We start from the raw sequence: 19062 nt of genomic DNA, 5'->3' as shown, positions 1-19062 counted from the left end.
TTAATATAATAGTTTAAACAATCAAAACCAACTTATTTACATATAGTGCAACTTGTATTAGCATATGTAATTCACTACTTAGAGGAATCTCAAATGAAGGTGCAAAGAAAGCAATTATTAGAGAACTCAAATTTTAAGAATCTCGACTACATATATTTATGGTATTTCTAGACTTTTTTATAATAATGATATTCTTTATTAAAATATACATGTATTAATATAAAGTTCATTTTGATATTCATAAATATCCTATCAGTCCGTTTTGTATGAAACCGTCTCACAGTGACACGACTTAAAAACTAGAAGTCAATAAGTTAAAAATTTTTATTATTAGACTATTTAACCCAAATATAAGACATTTTTCACGGTGAGACCGTCTCATACAAGAATTTGAGATATCCAATTAATTTAAATATTACACAAGAACTATTAATGACATATACGTATGATCAAAACAAACGTAATTTTATGCATTTGAACTTACCCTAGGTGACAAAGTCACATAATTAAGCAACAATTATTAAAATCGTCATAATAATCAAAATAATAAAAAGTAATAATGTACAATTGTACTACACTAAACTTAATTTAGGACAAAGAAGAGAGAGATTAGGTCTAAGCAAATAAAATTAAAAGTATAATCACAACTCCCAATGGGTAGAAGATACGAGATAGTTGCATAATTAATATAATAAATAAATAATGTAGTACAACTACTAATTAATTTAGTATACCTTGGCCCACTTACCACTAATGGTAGCCTTAAACATACAAAATCAATTTAAATCATCGGACAGTTGGTGTCTATATTTTATTATATACTCCTACTTGGTCATGAATCATGATACTTGAGTAGTCATCAATTATCATGGGAGTACATTGTACTACTATCCAAATTTATTTTTTTATTATTCTTTTTATTTTTCCCTTATTTACGTAGTATACCTAATTATATACTTTTTTTTTTTAATTAATTAATTGTAGGGCTGAAATATCAATCATTCATCAATTATTTATATGTAAATTGTTGATTGTTAATAGCTTAAAGATTCGTTCTCTTATAAGTTATAATCGTAGACTTAAAACTGGTCAAAAATTCCTTTCGTACTCTATTTGTAGATTACCCCAAGCCCCAAGGTGATTTGCCTCCGAGGTCGGCATCAATAAACTTTCTCTCCAGCCTTTGGTTTATATTTATTTGTAAACTTTTAAAGTTTATACTACCTGAAAATATAAATTGTGGATCCTATATTAATATGTTTTTTCATATAGATCGATGAGAAATCATAGTTAATGTTTAACACTAAAATTCGTAATTTTTATTTTAGAAGAACATATGAAAATGAAAGAAGAACAATTTAATTAAAATATAGTAAAATTCTAAATGTCATTCTCAAAAATACTTATCAAATAATAATTTATACAATTTAATAAAAAGATTCGAAAATTTTAAATATCATCCTTAGAGATCAACAAAAGTACAATAATAAACAAAATAATTCAACACATTTAAAAATAATAAAAGAAACGAATTTATACAATCTAGTAAAAAACCGTAAAATTGGAAATGTTCTTCTCAGAGACACTGGATGAATAAACCTATTTAGATGGAGATATACAATCTAATAAAAACATTTGAAAAATTTAAATGAGAGACCAGCCCAAATTGCTAGTATATTCAAAGTAAAAAATCCAAAACAAACCTATTTAGATGGAGATATAATAGAAATTAATCAGTTTGAATTGATCACATACCAAGAATTTCCAAGATTTATAAACTAAATAATTTGAATATATTCTCAATAGCATTCAATAAAAGTTTCAGTTGCATAAAATGATCTAAAAAGGCAAATAAATTGTCTATTACCAAATTGTTATGATGTTAATATATAGATTATTACATTTTCTTCCGAAAACTTCAAATTTGATAACGGTAATAAATACTTTCGTTATCGTTTTAGAAAAATATTTTTTTTATATATGTTAATAATAAGAATTTTTTTAGTTTCCATCAAGAGTGAGATTTGAAAGGAAATGATGTATGCAACCTTATCCGTATTGATGATAAAACTAACAAATAAATTATTTTTGATTGACCTATTATAGCAAATTTGATGTGCAATTTCATGTAACTAATTAACACATATAATTTATTATGTCATTATTCTTTAGTTTAGTGTATTATAACCCAAAATCTAAACTATAAATCTTTTAACTCATTAAAATAATGGAAATAATAAAGGAATTTTAGATATTAATATGTCATTATCAATTTTAAGAAAATAAATAAAGTATTAAATTTCTTGTTCTTAATAAAAATAAATTTATTGGACATTAGCTAAAGAGTATAAATGAAGCATCATAAAGAATAATGTTTATATTTAATTGGATAAATTTATTTCATCTGTGTTTTTATTTGAACATTGTTTTTATTATAAATAATCAAATATTTTAAATAAACATTACTAATACATGATAACGCATTGAATTTAGTTTATTTTATTTTTGGATATAATCTTATTACTTTTACTTTCTTTATTATCTTTCTTAATTTTTAAATATCTCACTACTTTACCTAATTAAACCCAAATCTTTAATTTTTTATTAAAAATAAATGGGACAAAATAGTTGGAGGAGGATTTATTAACAACTTGATTTTTGCTTAAAATTACAATGTGAACCAAAAACTTTCTAAAGAATAAATTTGTTGAAATATAAACTTGTGTTTGAGTAGGAAGGAAATCAAAGATATTGATACTTAAAGAGTAGCAAATCAAAAAGTATTCAATTAATTATATTTTCTTTAATATATACAACATTGTCTTTTCGAGTTTGACTCATATTATTGCTAAACAGAAAATGACTCTACTTCTAATATTAGTTTTCATCAAACAATCATTTTTTTACTTTAAAATTATTTACTTCTTTTAATTTGTTTGTTGTATTATCCCCCATTTAAACCCACAAACTTGATTTTGTGATCTGCATCAAACATATAACAAACTCAGTAGGGCAAATAAGTAATTAAGATAATGATTATCTTAATCTCATGGTTTCTTTCATAAGGAAGGTTTAGAGTTAACCCCTTCACAAAACAACTTGCCTCTTCTTTCAAGACATTGCCAAATTAAAGCAAAGCTGGGACAAAAGAATAGATTGAATAGCTCTAACTAATAATACTATTAATATATGAACTTTTTATTTTGAGATTATGTCACCGATAAATCATCTCTAACAAGATTAACAAATAGAAATTTTGCCAAATTTTGGAGGGTGTGAATAACAATCCGTCAATTCTAGACCAAAATCAGAGGCGGAACAAAAATACACTATAAACTTCAATGTGCCCTGTAATTAAACAAAAACAAAAATAGTAAAAACTAATTTCAACTAATGTTTAAAGCGCCTAAATTTAGGGTACTATGTGCAATTGAACACCTTAGACTTATGAGGTCCAAAACTTGATAAAGAGTAAAGCAAAACTTTATTTAGGAATATCCAATTAGCTCGAATTAAAGATCCAAAATGGCTTAAAAATGAAACATTGCCAAATGCAAACACTTGACACAAGAGTAAAATCTTGACGTTTACTTTATGTGTGTTATAAATATGTATATCAGAAAGGGAAATTAAACCTGTGATCAGATTATCACAGAGAAGGCAATGCCCAATACCAATAAGCAAATAAGAGGAGGGGAATTTACAAAGGGAAAAGTCTCTCTCATAATAATACAAAAGAGTTGCTGCTTTTTTCAGCAAGTGAACTGATTCAAAGGACAGTAAAGATAGTGACCATTCATCACTATCCGGGTGATATTTCCCAGACTCAATCTCTTTCTTAGGAACCTGCATTTTTTCTGCATACCTCTCTTCTCAACTGTACTAATTTCTAGTAAGTTTTCCATTTCCCATCCTTCCCAACAAACCTCCCCTCATCAAATCCTACCCTATGCTAATCATTTTACCTTTAACATTTTTTTTCCCAATTACCCTATTTAGAAACCATATTATAATTGGAGTCAATCAAATCCATACTACTTTCCGTCGCTTTGAATTTGCCTCATTTGATGGTAAATATCGTCTAATTTATAAGAACTTAAATCTTCTTAAATTCGAACTGAGAGAATTCGAAACATTCCATTTATCTCAATCTTTTGACACCTATTAAGGAGACATTGTACTTGTACGCATCCTTATTGTTTGTTCATAATAACAAACTAGTAAAAGATTGACTCTCAATAGCATCATTAACAAGTTCTGATAGAGTTTTTCAAAACAGATTTGACAACTCAATATTCACCCGACTTTATAACCAAAACTGATTTAACCCGACTTAAAAATAGATTTATAACTTGCAAAAAAGCAATTTGAACAAAAAATCCAATTTTAAACTAACTCGAAAAACATAACCTAAAATCGACCTGATAACCCAAATGAAGATGTCTTTAGTCACATAAGCAAAATACGCATAAGGTTATCTAACTATAATCCATTTCCAATGCTAAATATCTAGACTTTGTAGAGGTTATTCCGTCAATTGAATGGAATGAAACTATAAAATAAAGGGAATAAAGTGTGAGGTGAGTGATTGAGAAATTGCACGAAAAATAATATAGGAGTAAGAATGATAAATTAATAATAATCATCAAAACTATAATGCATTGATGTATAAATACAATATTCATTCGCCTTAATTCTTTTGACTGTTAGTTTGACTAGAATATAAAGCCAATAATAACGTAGGAAAAAGTTTCCTTTTTTGTGTCCTTCCCAATTTCCACAATACAAAACATAAAAAAAAAAAAGTCCAAAAATAGAAAGCATTAGGCTTTACAATAGCCAAAAAGGGGTTAAATTAGGGGGATTAAGAAGTTATAATAATATATAGAAATAGTATTTAATAATAAGAAAAAAGAATTAAGAGGGTCTCATCAGAGGGTGGAAAGCATTATTAGGGGGCATCCAGTTTGGTGGGGGTGTTGATATCTGCTGTGAGAATCCTGATGATGCTGCAGCAGTAGCATACAATTGGGAAGGAGGCCCAATTTGATGCCATTGCTGTTGCTCTTGTTGCTGTTGTTGATGACGATTTTCATTATTATTAATACTGTTTATGTTGTTATTTGTTGTTGTTGACAACATTAAATCAATTCTGCCTCCATTACTACTGCTTGGAAACTGAATCTATATCATACCCAAAATTAAAAACAATTTTAATACGTAATTAATTTGTACTAAGATAATAAAACAATAAAAAATAAATAAAAAATAATACCCACTTGATGATGATGATAATAGTTTGAGGAATTGAGATGTGGAGGAACAAAAACAGGCAGTTGTCCTGAATATCGATTATGCATCGACATTTCGTGGTTTTTGGATGAATTTGGCGATGCTTGTAGCCGAGTTTGGCTTAATAATTGCAGTGTTTCAGCATGATCATGATTCTCCCCTCGAAATGCATCCTTTGTAAATAACTTAAATTAAACAATGCTTATTAATTGGTTGTGAGCCGAAAATACCATATAATTTTTTGATTTATCAAATGAAATAAACAACTCTTATGGCTTTAGTTTTCCAAAATAAAAAAAATATATTTATCAAGTCATGTAATTAGTTGAATTTGGGGGCGTATACATAAACTTAAGGATTCAACAAAAAGTGAGCAAAAAATGGGATTTTTATATATTAAGTAAAATGTAAAATTTTTATTTATTCCCGAGACTAAAGTTTGGGTTTTTAAATTTTAGTCATGTAAGATCTTTATTTGATATGTCACCCTACAAACTAGGTGAAACAGAAGCCACAACATTTCTTGAAAAGTAACCGACTAAGATAATACTGAATTTTTAACTTATTACTCCTATTTTAAATAAATGTCACATTTCATAATGCATCAGTTTCAAGAAAAAGGAAAGTGAGAGAATACATGGAAGGCGTTTAGTAATGGTAAAAATGATAATTTAATAAAAATTGCATAATTAGTTGAATTTTATGCAAGTATAAAAAAGAAAAAATAGTTATCAAATAAGAAAATAATACATTTAATGTCAATATGATAAAAAATAAATAAAACACTTAATTAGAATAGAAAAAAATAATTTTTTTATCATACACAATTAAAAATATTAAAAAAATAATATCTTGAAATAAGTGTGTAAAACTAAACGGAACACATATACAAAATTGGAAGGAATATAAAATTTTAACATAACTATAATAAGATAATAAAATATTACTATTATTAATTTATTATAATTATTTTAGTGTAAAAATTATAATCGGCATAATCTAACCTTAGGCCTAGGGCCTTGATTTTGCCAATTAAGCTCAAGTTGCATAGGACTTGAATATTGTGATTGCTGTTGTTGATGTTGATCTTGCATTGCGGAAGTATCTCGAAAATCTAAGTTTGTAGAATTTTTCCTTGAGCTTGACGATCCTCCCAAGCTCAAATCAAGGTTATGCTCACCACCACCACCACCACCACTTGTAGAACATTCTAAAATTAAACACCCAAAAAATAAATTCTATTATTAATTAATTTTATCAAATTAACAATAATTATACTTTTGAGCATAATTTCTAGACATTTATTCATTTAACTCTATATTACCAGCTGATGCTTTGAGCTCTTCTTCATAAATGCTAGGATCAAAATTAGTTACCGCATCTTTCCCATTACATTTGATTGCCGCTTTGTCATACGCCCTATCATACACCAATTCATCGATTTCTCATTGTTAGAGTATATAATATATATTCTAAGACTTAAATTATCAGATAAACTTTTTATTGACTTGTCAATTTATCAAAATTTTTAGAAAGATTAATTTTTAATTTAAACGCATAATGTGACAACTAAATTCAGATGGTAAAATAACAAACCTCGCAGCTTCAACTTCTGTATCGAATAATCCCAAATATACATACCTAGTAACAAAAAACCCTATTTTAGTATATATATACTCGTCTGTCTCGGTCAAATTATTATACTTTCTCTAACAAAAATATCATGTTATTAGAAGAAAATAAATGAGTATAATTGTAATAAAATCATTAAAGGAAAGTAAATGAGGATACTTTTTGCCCAAGAATTGGCCCATACGAGCCTCCCAACGACCACATTTGTGTAAGGTAACACCTCTATATTTGGAGCTTCCTCTAGGAAAACCAGTACTTTGTCGGCGAAGTATGTGAACAAATTCTTCCTTTGTCAAATTACCCATCTACCCAATCACAAAACAAACATGAAACATCGTCATATCCGTTGTATCCCGCTCATATAAAATTATGATCGGGATCTGGGTAAGGAAGGAAACAACCCATATCCCTAAAAGAGTCTTTCGGCTTAAAAAAAATGATTAAAAGATATATGAAACATACATTTATCAAAAAAATATCTCACATTGAATTAAAATAAAATTTAATTCTCCATCAATGTCTTTTGTAGTTGTTAGATAGCTTTAATAAAAGCATAAAAAAACACAATGATGGAGAACAAAAAATGAATAGAGAGAAATGGGGTGAGAGAACTGTTTAAGAGCAGTAAAAGATTAGGATGTGTTTGTTTTAACTAGTATTAGTAGTGTGGAAAAAGATGAGATAAGGAAGGGCAATCTAAATCCCCCAACCAACCAACCAAAACTCAACAAAACCCACCTTTTTTTTATTTTTTGTTTTTATGTTTTTCATTATTTTTTTTAACTAACCTGCTTCAAATCATCTTGGTAATCTTCCAGGCTAAAATTAATGTCGGCATCAACTCCTCTGAATTTAATTGCTGCCCTGTCATACGCACTGCCCACATCCAAACCCGATAACCCGGATTAATAATATGCTCCAATTTTCAATTCATTTAAATTCATGTCAATATCAACATAAGTATTAATCAAAAAAATACACACAATTATAAAATGTGCATATTATTTTTGATCCATCTATATGAAATAAATTATTCCAATAATTAACAAATATTATGTATATACTAACCGAGCAGCAGCATGAGCAGTGTCAAATCCGCCTGTATAAAACACAAATTTAGTATAAGATATGTCAGAATTTAAAAACAAATAACGAAATGAAAATTAGTTAATTTTTTTTTAAAAAAAAATTACCTAGATAAACTTGTTTCCCACAATCCCTGAAGGAAGAATCAAACAAAAAAGGCAGAAAAAATATCAGAATTTAATAATAAAAAAATGAGGGGAGAAGATTGAGAGGGAAAAAATTGACCATATGTGAGACTCCCAACGGCCAGTACGTCGGTAATAAGTAACACCACGATATTGAGAGCTTCGGGATCGTGGACCGCGACGGGATTTCTTCATGGGCTGGGCTAACTCCATGGGCTTGGTAGTTGTAGATGGGCCCATTATAGCAGCAGCGGACATGGTATCTGCTGATGGGTATAAAGAAGCTCCAGCCCAATGAGGTTTGGGAAACTCACCGACGATGGCGGAAGTACTACCAGAAACATCTAATTGTACCGGAAAAAACTGACGTGTCACCGGAGTTTCACCGGAGTAAGAAGAATTATCATCTTCTTCATCATCATTATTATTGTTTTTATTATGATTATTTAAAAAGGAAAAGCCGAAAATCCGACGGTTGTTAGTGTCGGATCTTTCAACGGTGGAAGATGGGGAATTCTTTTCATCAGCTTCAAACGATGACGTTTTCTGAGAAGAACAACCTTCTGATTCATCGTTATTTCTAGAAATAACTCTTGTTATTTCATCAGGGGAACCATTTAGATCCCACATTTTTTGTGATTTTTCTCTCTTAATTTAACTAATAATACTACCCAATATGTTGATCAAATTTTCTCTCACTTCATTTAAATTTTTTTAAAAATTGCTCTTTTTAAAAAGTAGAAGAACAAGAACTCTTTTGTTGTTGTTGTTGTTTGTTTGTTTCCCTCTCTAAAAAGCTCTGTTTCTTGTTGGTTACCTCTCTCTAGATTTGGGATTCTAAGAGTAGCTACTGAGAAGGAATTTATTAAAGAAAAGATGGGGAGAAGAGAGAGAAAGAGGAAAGCTTCAAAGTTGTATTTTTAGTTTGCAGAAACACGCACCAAAAAAAATAAATAAAAATAAAAATAAAAAAGGGAACCTACGACTGAAAAATGTGAGCTGGATGTTGCCAAACAGGAGATAGGAGATAGATAGAGGACGATTTAGGGGAGAGAGAGGGATAAATTTTTTGTATTTGCAAAGGTTGTTTTTTTAAATTATTATTTTATTTTTTTCTTAAACTAGCTACTTGCATAGTTGAATAGATTATGCCCCTGTCTACAACCTTTCTTCATGGGTCTCTCCCTCTCTCTCTCTCTCTCTCCTACAATACCTTGTGCTTTTACTTCCACCATTTTAAAATACTCCTATTTAATTATTAAAAAAAATCACTTCTAGTAACAAGTTTGATAAAAGATGGAATCAATTTTCTTTTCTAATAAAACTGATTATGTATTGCTGGACTATAAAATATGGGTAAAATAAATAATTATTCAATTATTTTTTTATGCCAAAAATAAAAAAAGTACAAGTATTATGATATAGCCTAAAAGCCAAAAAATAATAAATGCAAATATTATTGAAGTATTTGAATACTTTCTCAAATTTTATCTTCCAATTTGTTGTATGGGCACGTATATTGAGAAACGTTTTAAAATACTTGCACCATTTATTTTTCACACAGTCTAATACACAAATTCAATCCTTAATATATATAATTATATATTAATAAAAAATTATAAAAAATTTGATATTAATAATCTTTATATTGAAACGAATTAAACAAGAGATCACTTGACTATTTTTTAAGTTATAAATTACAAAATAATCACAAATCAAGAGATAAGTGAATAGTACAAGTATTTCTAATGTTGCGAGTAAATTGTAACGGAGGAAGTATTATACATGATAAGTAGACAAATTAATCAAAATAAATTAAACCATAATAGCCTAATATATTTTTCTAATTAGTAGTAGTTTCTAAGGTTTTTAAGCTTATATGTTAATTTATTTAGCAATTAAATTTTCTATTGGATATTTAAGCCTATATGTTCATAAAAGACTTGTTATTGTTGTTTTTTACTTATCATTATGAAAATTTTTTCTATAGTACATTGAGTAAAAATAATAGAAAATAATTAAAAGGAAAATACTCCCTCCTATTCAGCTTATGTGTCATATTTACTTTTATGGTAAAGTCACCTTAATTGTCCCATTTCTATTTTTGATATGGGTTTTTGACTTTTATGCCCTTAGTAGCTTTATCCTATTTTCAATTATACCCTTCATTACCCATACTAATTTTCTTCTCTAACATTAAAAATAATATCACTCTGTTTTCTACCCTTAGGATCTCACTTTTAACTCTCCTTAAAATCCGTGAAAAGTCAAATGAGACTCTAAAGGTGAATAGTAGAGAGTATATAATGACAATTTCAAAATTTTGAAGCTCCTACCTCAGCTAGCTTCATCATTGATTATATCTTATTCATATCCAACCTTTTAAGAAAAAAAATAAAAATGAAGGTTAAGCCTTGATATTTCCAAATTTAGTAAATAAAAAGAAATACTAAAACTTTCTCAATTTATTCGTACATCTTTATAATTTTTGTCCACTAGAAATGGTGGAGTACAATTATTTCTACTTTACTGGGTTGAGTGTAGTCCGATTGATGGGTAATAATGAAAATTGAAATTATTATATACTAATAAAAATTTAAAAAATAATAAATGCAGTTTTAAAAGGAGTCTTGACAAATAAAATCTTATATTTGATGATTGTTAATTATATGATAATATTTATTTAATTTAATATTTGATATTTTTTAAATCATATACATACTAATAAAAATATTAGAAAATAAATGTCAGTTTTAGAAGGAGCCTTGACAAATGAAATCTTTTAGTAGATAAATAGTTAATTACATGATAATATTTACCTAATTTACCATTTAATATTTTTTTAAAATTTGATAAATTATTTATATTGAAGTAATCTATTATAGCAATTCTATATCGTTAAACTAGAATTTGATATATTTAATTGAATGAAAAAATAATGTCTTTGATAAATAATTTTATAACAAATCAGTATTTAATTTTTACTTAAAAAATGTCATGTATTTGATAAATTTAATTATGATAATAAATACTTGCATAATTTTATAAAGTTATACTTTTATGTATTTCATATTAATAAATTTGTGTATTGCACGAGTTTATATATTAGTTTTATCTAATGGTTTTATTTTTTATATTAGGAAAAATAAAGTAACAAAATAAATATTTTCAAGTGGTGAGAGAAATGTAAAATATATATTAAATTTGTTGATAAAATCAAAAATATCATTATATAATATAAAAATAAAATTAAAATAAATATAATGGGAAAAACCAAAAAAAAAAAAATTGTCCAAATTTAATTTAATTTTTGGACGTTATTAAGCAAATCGAAAAGTTTGAATGTCTCATTGATTATTTGTTTAGAGTTTCTCTCTCTAAAGTCAAGAATACCCCGTAATGGAAATAGACAGCGGTAGCCCCTAATACAAGAAAAGAAGAATAATTACTTAATTTCCTTAATTAGATCAGACTCTCCAATAATTAATCATCATCTTTTTTAAAAATTTAACCTTCAATTCCTTTTTGGATCAATTCCATTACATCTTTTAAGTCTGGTATGTGTTTCTTACTTCTATTAACTTGTCGGAAGACATTATAGGAGTACTTCTATATTTTAACAATTACTCGTTCATTAGAAGTAGTCGCTTTTAATTTAAGACTTTTGTAAGCCTTTTATAAATTAATACCCTCTCAATTTTCATATATATTCTTCTTTAATATAATTTATAAATTTTAGTGTCAAACATTATATATTATTTTATCACATCAATCTAGATAAAAAAATATATACATGTGTATTCTTGATAGATTCGTCGCAAATTTATTTTTTAAATATCAAAATTTTAAAATTTTTTTAAAAACTTATAATTAAATTTATCTGACTTTTGAATTTAACTATGCTCATTAAAGTTATAATTAAAGTTATAATTTATAAATTTTAGTGTCGAACTTTAACTATGATTTCTCATCGACCTATATGAAAAAATATATACATGTGTGTTCTTGGTGATGACTAGAGCTGTTCATGATGTATGTACGCTTGGTAAACGCAATGAAATAGAATTGACACGAAGATATTGAAGGATATTCCAAGATTGCTATGCAATGCCTTGACAAGGGTTGGACTGCCAAGCCCCTTTTCAACGCAACAATAAAGGATTCCTTTGATTAATCAATGGAATGATCAATGTTCTTGGATAGATTGAAGTGCAAACTTGAAGACTGATCAAGAGGTTGCACAATCAATGGAGGGCAAACTGGCCCAAGTAACCCAATTGCAAGCAATTGAAAAAAAATTCAAACACTGAATTTTTTTGAAATTTTTTCATTAAACAACAACATGTCCTTTACAATGATTGAATCACTTATTTATAGAGCTAGGAATGAAAGGTAGGCTAATTACATGAGTGCCAAACAGTTATTAACGGCTAATTACACGTGGCTAAACACAAATTAAATCAAACAAACAACCAGAAACTTTAAGTAATGTCTGATATGCAAGCTGCTGACTGGACGACCTTGTGCTCCGTTTTCAGTCCACCTCCGGTGACTTCCAGGAGGGCTCTTGGGTCATGGTAGCTAGGTCCATGTGCAGAGATTCCAACCCTACCCTCCACGTCATCCAATGGGTTCGGGTCACGTCTGGGCGAGCTTGCCAAGGTGGCCTGGTCAGTGGTCAGAGGCTGCTGTATGTTTTGGCTTGCTGTCCCTGTTGACTGGGCGACCTTTACCTTACTTTTCCATATGCTTTCCATGACCATGAGTAGGATCCTTGGACCATGGTAGCTAGTTCCTAGTGTGGAGATTCCAACTATGCCCTCCACGTCATCCCATGGGCTCAGGATTCGTCTGTACAGGCCCGCCAAGTTGGCCTGGTCAGTGGGGTTAATCAGAAGTTTCTGATGGTCTTTATTGTTGTTGTTCATTGATTCCTTGCTAGCCTTTGGGTTATTTTTGCTGTCCTCACATGAGCCTAGCTGATATGGCTCAATCCCCCCTTCTTGAAAAAGAATTGTCCTCAATTCCAAGTGCGTGTGGTAGGATGAAGCATCATAGCTGCTGGCTGCATTAACAGTGCATGCATTCGCTGCTGTCTGAACTTGAGCATGTGTGCGCTGAGCTGTGGTTAATTGCTTCCTTGTGTTCCATGCACTTTTATCCTGCACAAGTAAATAAACTAAGGTAGTAGTATTCCAATGATTAAGGCCAGACATGTATGCAAATGGGAAGTATTTAGCATGTAGATTAGGATATCCATTATGTGCAAATCCTTCATGATCTATTTTTTTGTTTTCATCTCTGGTATTTTGCTCTATTAGGGTCTTGAAGGTATTTCTCCATGTTTCATATGGTACTTTGTTTTGATTGTGCGTTTGAGGGTAGTATGCAACACTGAATATCACTTTTGTGCTCATTATAGTCCAAAAATTAGGCAAAAGGATGCTAGAGAACTTGGAGTCCATGCCTTGAGGTATTTCATGTAGTTTAATGGTCTCATAGAAGGTTAGCTTGGTCATGTGTCTAACACTATCATCCTTAGCATCACACTCCTTCCTTCCTAATAAATGCGTAGGTGATTGCTTAGTCTTTGTAGGAGGTATGGCCTTGTGAGGTGGTAGTGGTATTAATTCCTTAATCTTACCCTCATGCCTTAGTGAATAGACATTGGTAAAACCATTGTGAATAGTTTTCCTATCATGTTGCCATGGTCTCCCAAGCAACACATGACACGCATCCATAGCTAAAACATCACAAAGCACTTGATTATTATATGTGCCTATGCTAAAATTCACCAAGCATTGTTTACTAACCGCATTCTTTGTGTTATCATCTAACCACCTTAATTTGTAAGGTCGAGGGTGAGGTGTAGTGGTCAATCCTAAAGTCTTGATTAGCTCTTTAGTCACGCAATTGGATTCACTGCCTCCATCAATGATCAAATCACATAGTTTGTTCCCGATCTTACATTTTGTTTGAAAAATGTTTTCTCTTTGGTCTAAATTCTTGACCTGTGGGACCATGTGAAGGTTTCTCCTGATCAACAAATTGTGAAGCTCCTCCTCGGGGTAAATATGCTCTATGTCTCCCTCCCCTTCACTATCCTCAGTGGTGCTATCCATCCTTTCCATGTATCCACAGCTATTCACCCTAAAAGAACCTTCATACTCATCCTCAGGCGTAGGGGGGTAATTTTACTTCCTCTCTTCCTTCTATGTTCACTAACATAGCTCTTGTCCCCTTCCTACTATGGATCTCATTCCATTCTCTTTGTGTGAAGGCTCGTGCATTGGGGCAATTTCTTTTGTAATGGCCATGCCCTTGACATTTAAAACACATGACATCCTTAGGGTTCATGTCCTTATCTTTGCTAGCATTTGGTCTTTCTACATAAGGATTGCTAGAGGCATTGTGGGACTGTGCAAGCTTGGTGGAAGTGAAATTTGGTGTAGCTGTTCTGTTACTGTGATCAGTGTTCTGTGCAGGTGCCTTGTTCAGTGTGTGTGCAGTTTGTGTGACCCTTCTCCTTGCTGATTTCTCAAGTATCAAAGCACTATTACATGCTCCTTCATAGGTAAGGTTCTGCATCACCTCAATCTTCTCCCTTAGGTCTTCCTTTAATCCACTTAAAAACCTCCCAATCTTCATTTCTTCGTGCTCATTTAGCTCACACAAAACAGTTAGCCTCTCCCCTTCTTGAATATACTCAGCCACCGACCTAGAACCTTGCCTCAAATTACTCCAACTTGTATATAGTTGCTGCCTATAATTGTTGGGAATGTATTTCCTCCTAAGGTGCTTCTTAAGCTTTTCCCAAGTGTTGATCTTAGGTCTATTCTCACGTGTTCGTTGCCTTTGAATTCCCTCAAGCCAAGTTGCAGCTAGCCTTGTTAATTTCACCTTAGCTATTTTGTATTGGTGGTCTAGGTGGGTTTCTTTGAATTCAAAATAACGCTCTACCCCTTTCTCCCATTCAATGTACACCTCTGGATCATGTGATGTACCCTCAAACTCATACACATCAACCCTCATGGATTTATCTTCCCTTGCAGCCTCAATGTTCAAGTCTTGGTGTGGGTGCTGTGGTTGCTGTGGGTATTGGGGTGCTGTGTTCTTAAGCTCATTAACAGTTAAACTCAATTGAGTGACCATGTTGACTAATGCATCAAATTTTTCTTCCATATTCATGATGATTTCTATGATGCAAACACACAAGATATACAAATATGCAAATAATGATTGGAATGCAGCAAGCTTGTTCTGTTCACAACAAGCAACTTGTTGTATTCTGAACTTCTGACTTTTGTGCAAAAAATTATCTTTAAATGTAATGGCAGCAAGTACCTTGCAATTATGATGAATTGTTGATTTTAAAAACAAACATGCAAAGGAAAGAATTGGTGCAGCAATTGATGTATGTAAATGGGTGAAAATGAATGCTGCAATGTTCTGTTTTGCAACAGAAATCAGGATTTGAGCAATTGTGTTCTGTGCACAACTTGCTCTAAAATGAAACAATATCAATCACTTTGTACTTTAAATGATTTGCTAATGTGAATTCCTTAGTTATTCGTTTATTACAGCACATATGCACAAAGGAACAAAAAGAAACTTCAATCGTGCACAGCAAGATCACAAAAAAAAAAATCAGAATTGAAGAACTGTTCTTCTATGATGTTATGCAATGCACAATCACGTATATGATCAATTTGCAAGTAATAGACAATGAGATATGAATGCAGCTCTATTTTTTTTTATTAATTCAAAATGAAATTCAAACAGATATGCAAAATACAATCACAAATTGCAATGTTACACAAATCAGAATTGAAGAAGTGTTCTTCTGTGATGGTTTGCAATGTACAGCCACAATTACAATCAAATTGTAAGCAAAGATGCAATGATGATGTAAATGCAACTCTATTTTAACTAATTCAAATGAAATTTAAACGGATATGCAATGAGAAAATCGCCAATTGCAGAAACTCCTTCAAGAACTGAGTTCTTTAGGGTTTCAGAACCAAATTCGTGATTATCAGATGATGTATGCACAATTGACCAAACAAATGTAATGGAAATGCAACGGATTATATGCAGGAACACTAATTCACAAAGTAATTAAACAAAAGGAAGAAAAACAAACGAAGTTTGCAGAGATTTGCCACTGAATCGAACACGAACAGAAAAAAAATCGCCCTCTTCTCTGAAATTTCGCCTTTACAGATGAATGAGGATTAAATTCCAGCCCTACACGTTCTTGCTCTGATACCAATTGATGTATGTACGCTTGGTAAACGCAATGAAATGGAATTGACACGAAGATATTGAAGGATATTCCAAGATTGCTATGCAATGCCTTGACAAGGGTTGGACTGCCAAGCCCCTTTTCAACGCAACAATGAAGGATTCCTTTGATTAATCAATGGAATGATCAATGTTCTTGGATAGATTGAAGTGCAAACTTGAAGACTGATCAAGAGGTTGCACAATCAATGGAGGGCAAACTGGCCCAAGTAACCCAATTGCAAGCAATTGAAAAAAAATTCAAACACTGAATTTTTCTGAAATTTTTTCATTAAACAACAACATGTCCTTTACAATGATTGAATCACTTATTTATAGAGCTAGGAATGAAAGGTAGGCTAATTACATGAGTGACTAACGGTTATTAACGGCTAATTACACGTGGCTAAACACAAATTAAATCAAACAAACAACCAGAAACTTTAAGTAATGTCTGATATGCAAGCTGCTGACTGGACGACCTTGTGCTCCGTTTTCAGTCCACCTCCGGTGACTTCCAGGAGGGCTCTTGGGTCATGGTAGCTAGGTCCATGTGCAGAGATTCCAACCCTACCCTCCACGTCATCCAATGGGTTCGGGTCACGTCTGGGCGAGCTTGCCAAGGTGGCCTGGTCAGTGGTCAGAGGCTGCTGTATGTTTTGGCTTGCTGTCCCTGTTGACTGGGCGACCTTTGCCTTACTTTTCCATATGCTTTCCATGACCATGAGTAGGATCCTTGGACCATGGTAGCTAGTTCCTAGTGTGGAGATTCCAACTATGCCCTCGACGTCATCTCATGGGCTCAGGATTCGTCTGTACAAGCCCGCCAAGGTGGCCTGGTCAGTGGGGTTAATTAGAAGTTTTTGATGGTCTTTATTGTTGTTGTTCATTGATTCCTTGCTAGCCTTTGGGTTATTGTTGCTGTCCTCACATGAGCCTAGCTGATATGGCTCAGTTCAAAAGTGACCCAACCCGAAAATCCGATCCGAAATCGAAAGTAAACCGACCTGAAATGTATTCCTTTTTTAGGTTTATCGAACCGACATTACCCGACTCGAAGCTATATACGAACCGGTTAACCGAAAATGGGAAAACTAAACCCGAGTTGTAACCGATTTTTTTAACCGACACATAACCGTTAACCGAGATTACCCGAACCTAATAATGACCGACCCGAGTCATATCCGACCCGAATCATGCTCAAAAACGAACTCGATCCGGCTAAAACCGACTTCACCCGAACGAAGTTTAGATTGAACTGCTATAAACCCGAACCAATTTTTTACATAGAAGTATGATTGACTCATATTCAATCATCTATTAGTTATTCTAATAAGGTCATAAATATTTTAATAAAATAAAATTTATAAATACATGATTTCATATATTTAGAGTTAAAAATTAATGGTTAATGTTTATTTAACTACTTTTAATCGAATTAGATGAAAATTGATAGAACTTTATAATTTTAATTTCCGGTCAAACAAGTAAAAGTAACAATGTAATAATGATCACTAATTGATTTGCATTTTCACTATTTTGCTTTAAGTAAAGAAACCTTATCATCAATTAAAAAATGACTAACAACTTAATTTGATACTGATTCAATCAATAGTAATTAGTAATTCGCAATTCGTAGACGAATTCTACTTGAAAAATACCCGAACCCGATCTGTACCTCGTAAAATCGAACCAATTATTAACCGATGACAACCCGAGACCGATTGAAACTCGACACGAACTTTAACTGACACCGACCTGATACTAACCCGATACTTCGAATAACCGATCTTTAACCGAACCGTGACTAATCGACTCGACCCGAGTATGACCCGTCGCAACATGCATCCGAAATATAATCGATCCGAAATACATCCGAATCAAATGACAACCGTCCGAAACCAACCCGGTAACCCGAATGAACACCTCTAGTGATGACACGTTTTTGCACCGAATATACCTTTCCCTAATTAATCTGAGTGTTGAGATTTTCCCGCTTACCGCTTTCTTCCTTTGTCTTCAGGTGTCGAGCTTTGTGTCCATGTTGACATTGGTTGCTTTGGTGTTCTTTTCACCCTTGTCGTTGACTTAGAGTGCTTGAGGTCCTGGTAATGCTGACTACCACCTCGTTTTTCTTGCGGACCCAATGGTGTTGGCCACCACCACATGTTAAGGGAGTGACGATGTTGGTCGTCCCCTTTATAGTATAGTCACTGTTAAGTGTGATGGAAGGGTTTATCTCTTCATAATTGATTGATGGGCTGATGTATTTGGTGTAGAGACAATGGTGGGCATACTCGGAGAATTTTGGCGGATGTCGTCCACATCTTGTTCTATTTCTAGGGTTAGGGCTCCCTAAGGTTAGTCTTTCTAGGTGTTTAGTAGTCAAATATTGTAAAGATTTTATTTCGATTTTTTTGGGGGGTGATCTTGTGGCTTTTCTCTGGTGTTTGATTTTTATTTTTGGGCTTTTAGGTTTTAGGTGAGTCGGGCTGTGACTCACCTTCAGTTATATAACCTCTGTGGTCTTAGTGTGTATGTAACTTGCCCACGTTTTCTTTTGAAGGGCACCCTACATCTTTTGTTTCCTCAATGACTTTTTCCTGATAAGGTTTTATGCCAGATAGGTACATAAGATCTCCCT

At 31.7% G+C, this 19062-nt stretch overlaps 1 protein-coding gene across 2 annotated transcripts; it reads right to left on the bottom strand.

Annotated features, from left to right (window-relative positions):
• Window positions 1-4613: 4613 nt before the first annotated feature.
• On the bottom strand, window positions 4614-9347 carry LOC130823952 (floral homeotic protein APETALA 2-like). 2 transcript variants are annotated; one of them, XM_057688784.1, is made up of 10 exons: window positions 8236-9347; window positions 8118-8143; window positions 7993-8023; window positions 7713-7800; window positions 7084-7229; window positions 6889-6933; window positions 6617-6711; window positions 6297-6502; window positions 5280-5477; window positions 4614-5184 (listed from the first exon to the last, which is right to left on the bottom strand). In XM_057688784.1, exons 1-10 carry the CDS (start codon window positions 8763-8765, stop codon window positions 4918-4920), a joined length of 1632 nt encoding a protein of 543 aa, XP_057544767.1. In that variant the 5' UTR covers window positions 8766-9347; the 3' UTR covers window positions 4614-4917. The 2 variants fall into 2 exon arrangements, with proteins under 2 accessions (XP_057544767.1, XP_057544768.1); XM_057688785.1 differs by having other exon boundaries at window positions 5280-5465; window positions 8236-9346.
• Window positions 9348-19062: the final 9715 nt, after the last annotated feature.

Source organism: Amaranthus tricolor, chromosome 9, assembly GCF_026212465.1.
Source record: "Amaranthus tricolor cultivar Red isolate AtriRed21 chromosome 9, ASM2621246v1, whole genome shotgun sequence".
NCBI classification, from domain to species: domain Eukaryota; kingdom Viridiplantae; phylum Streptophyta; class Magnoliopsida; order Caryophyllales; family Amaranthaceae; genus Amaranthus; species Amaranthus tricolor.
This window is presented reverse-complemented; position numbering and strand designations above follow the sequence as displayed.

Excerpts from the sequence above, each read along its gene's own strand:
- LOC130823952 (XM_057688784.1), bottom strand. The coding sequence starts at position 8,765 with ATGTGGGATCTAAATGGTTCCCCTGATGAAATAACAAGAGTTATTTCT. Across the intron at positions 6,712-6,888 it reads ACAGAAGTTGAAGCTGCGAG|GGCGTATGACAAAGCGGCAA; the intron begins GTTTGTTATTTT and ends GGTGTATGATAG. Across the intron at positions 5,185-5,279 it reads ACTATTATCATCATCATCAA|ATTCAGTTTCCAAGCAGTAG; the intron begins GTGGGTATTATT and ends GGTATGATATAG.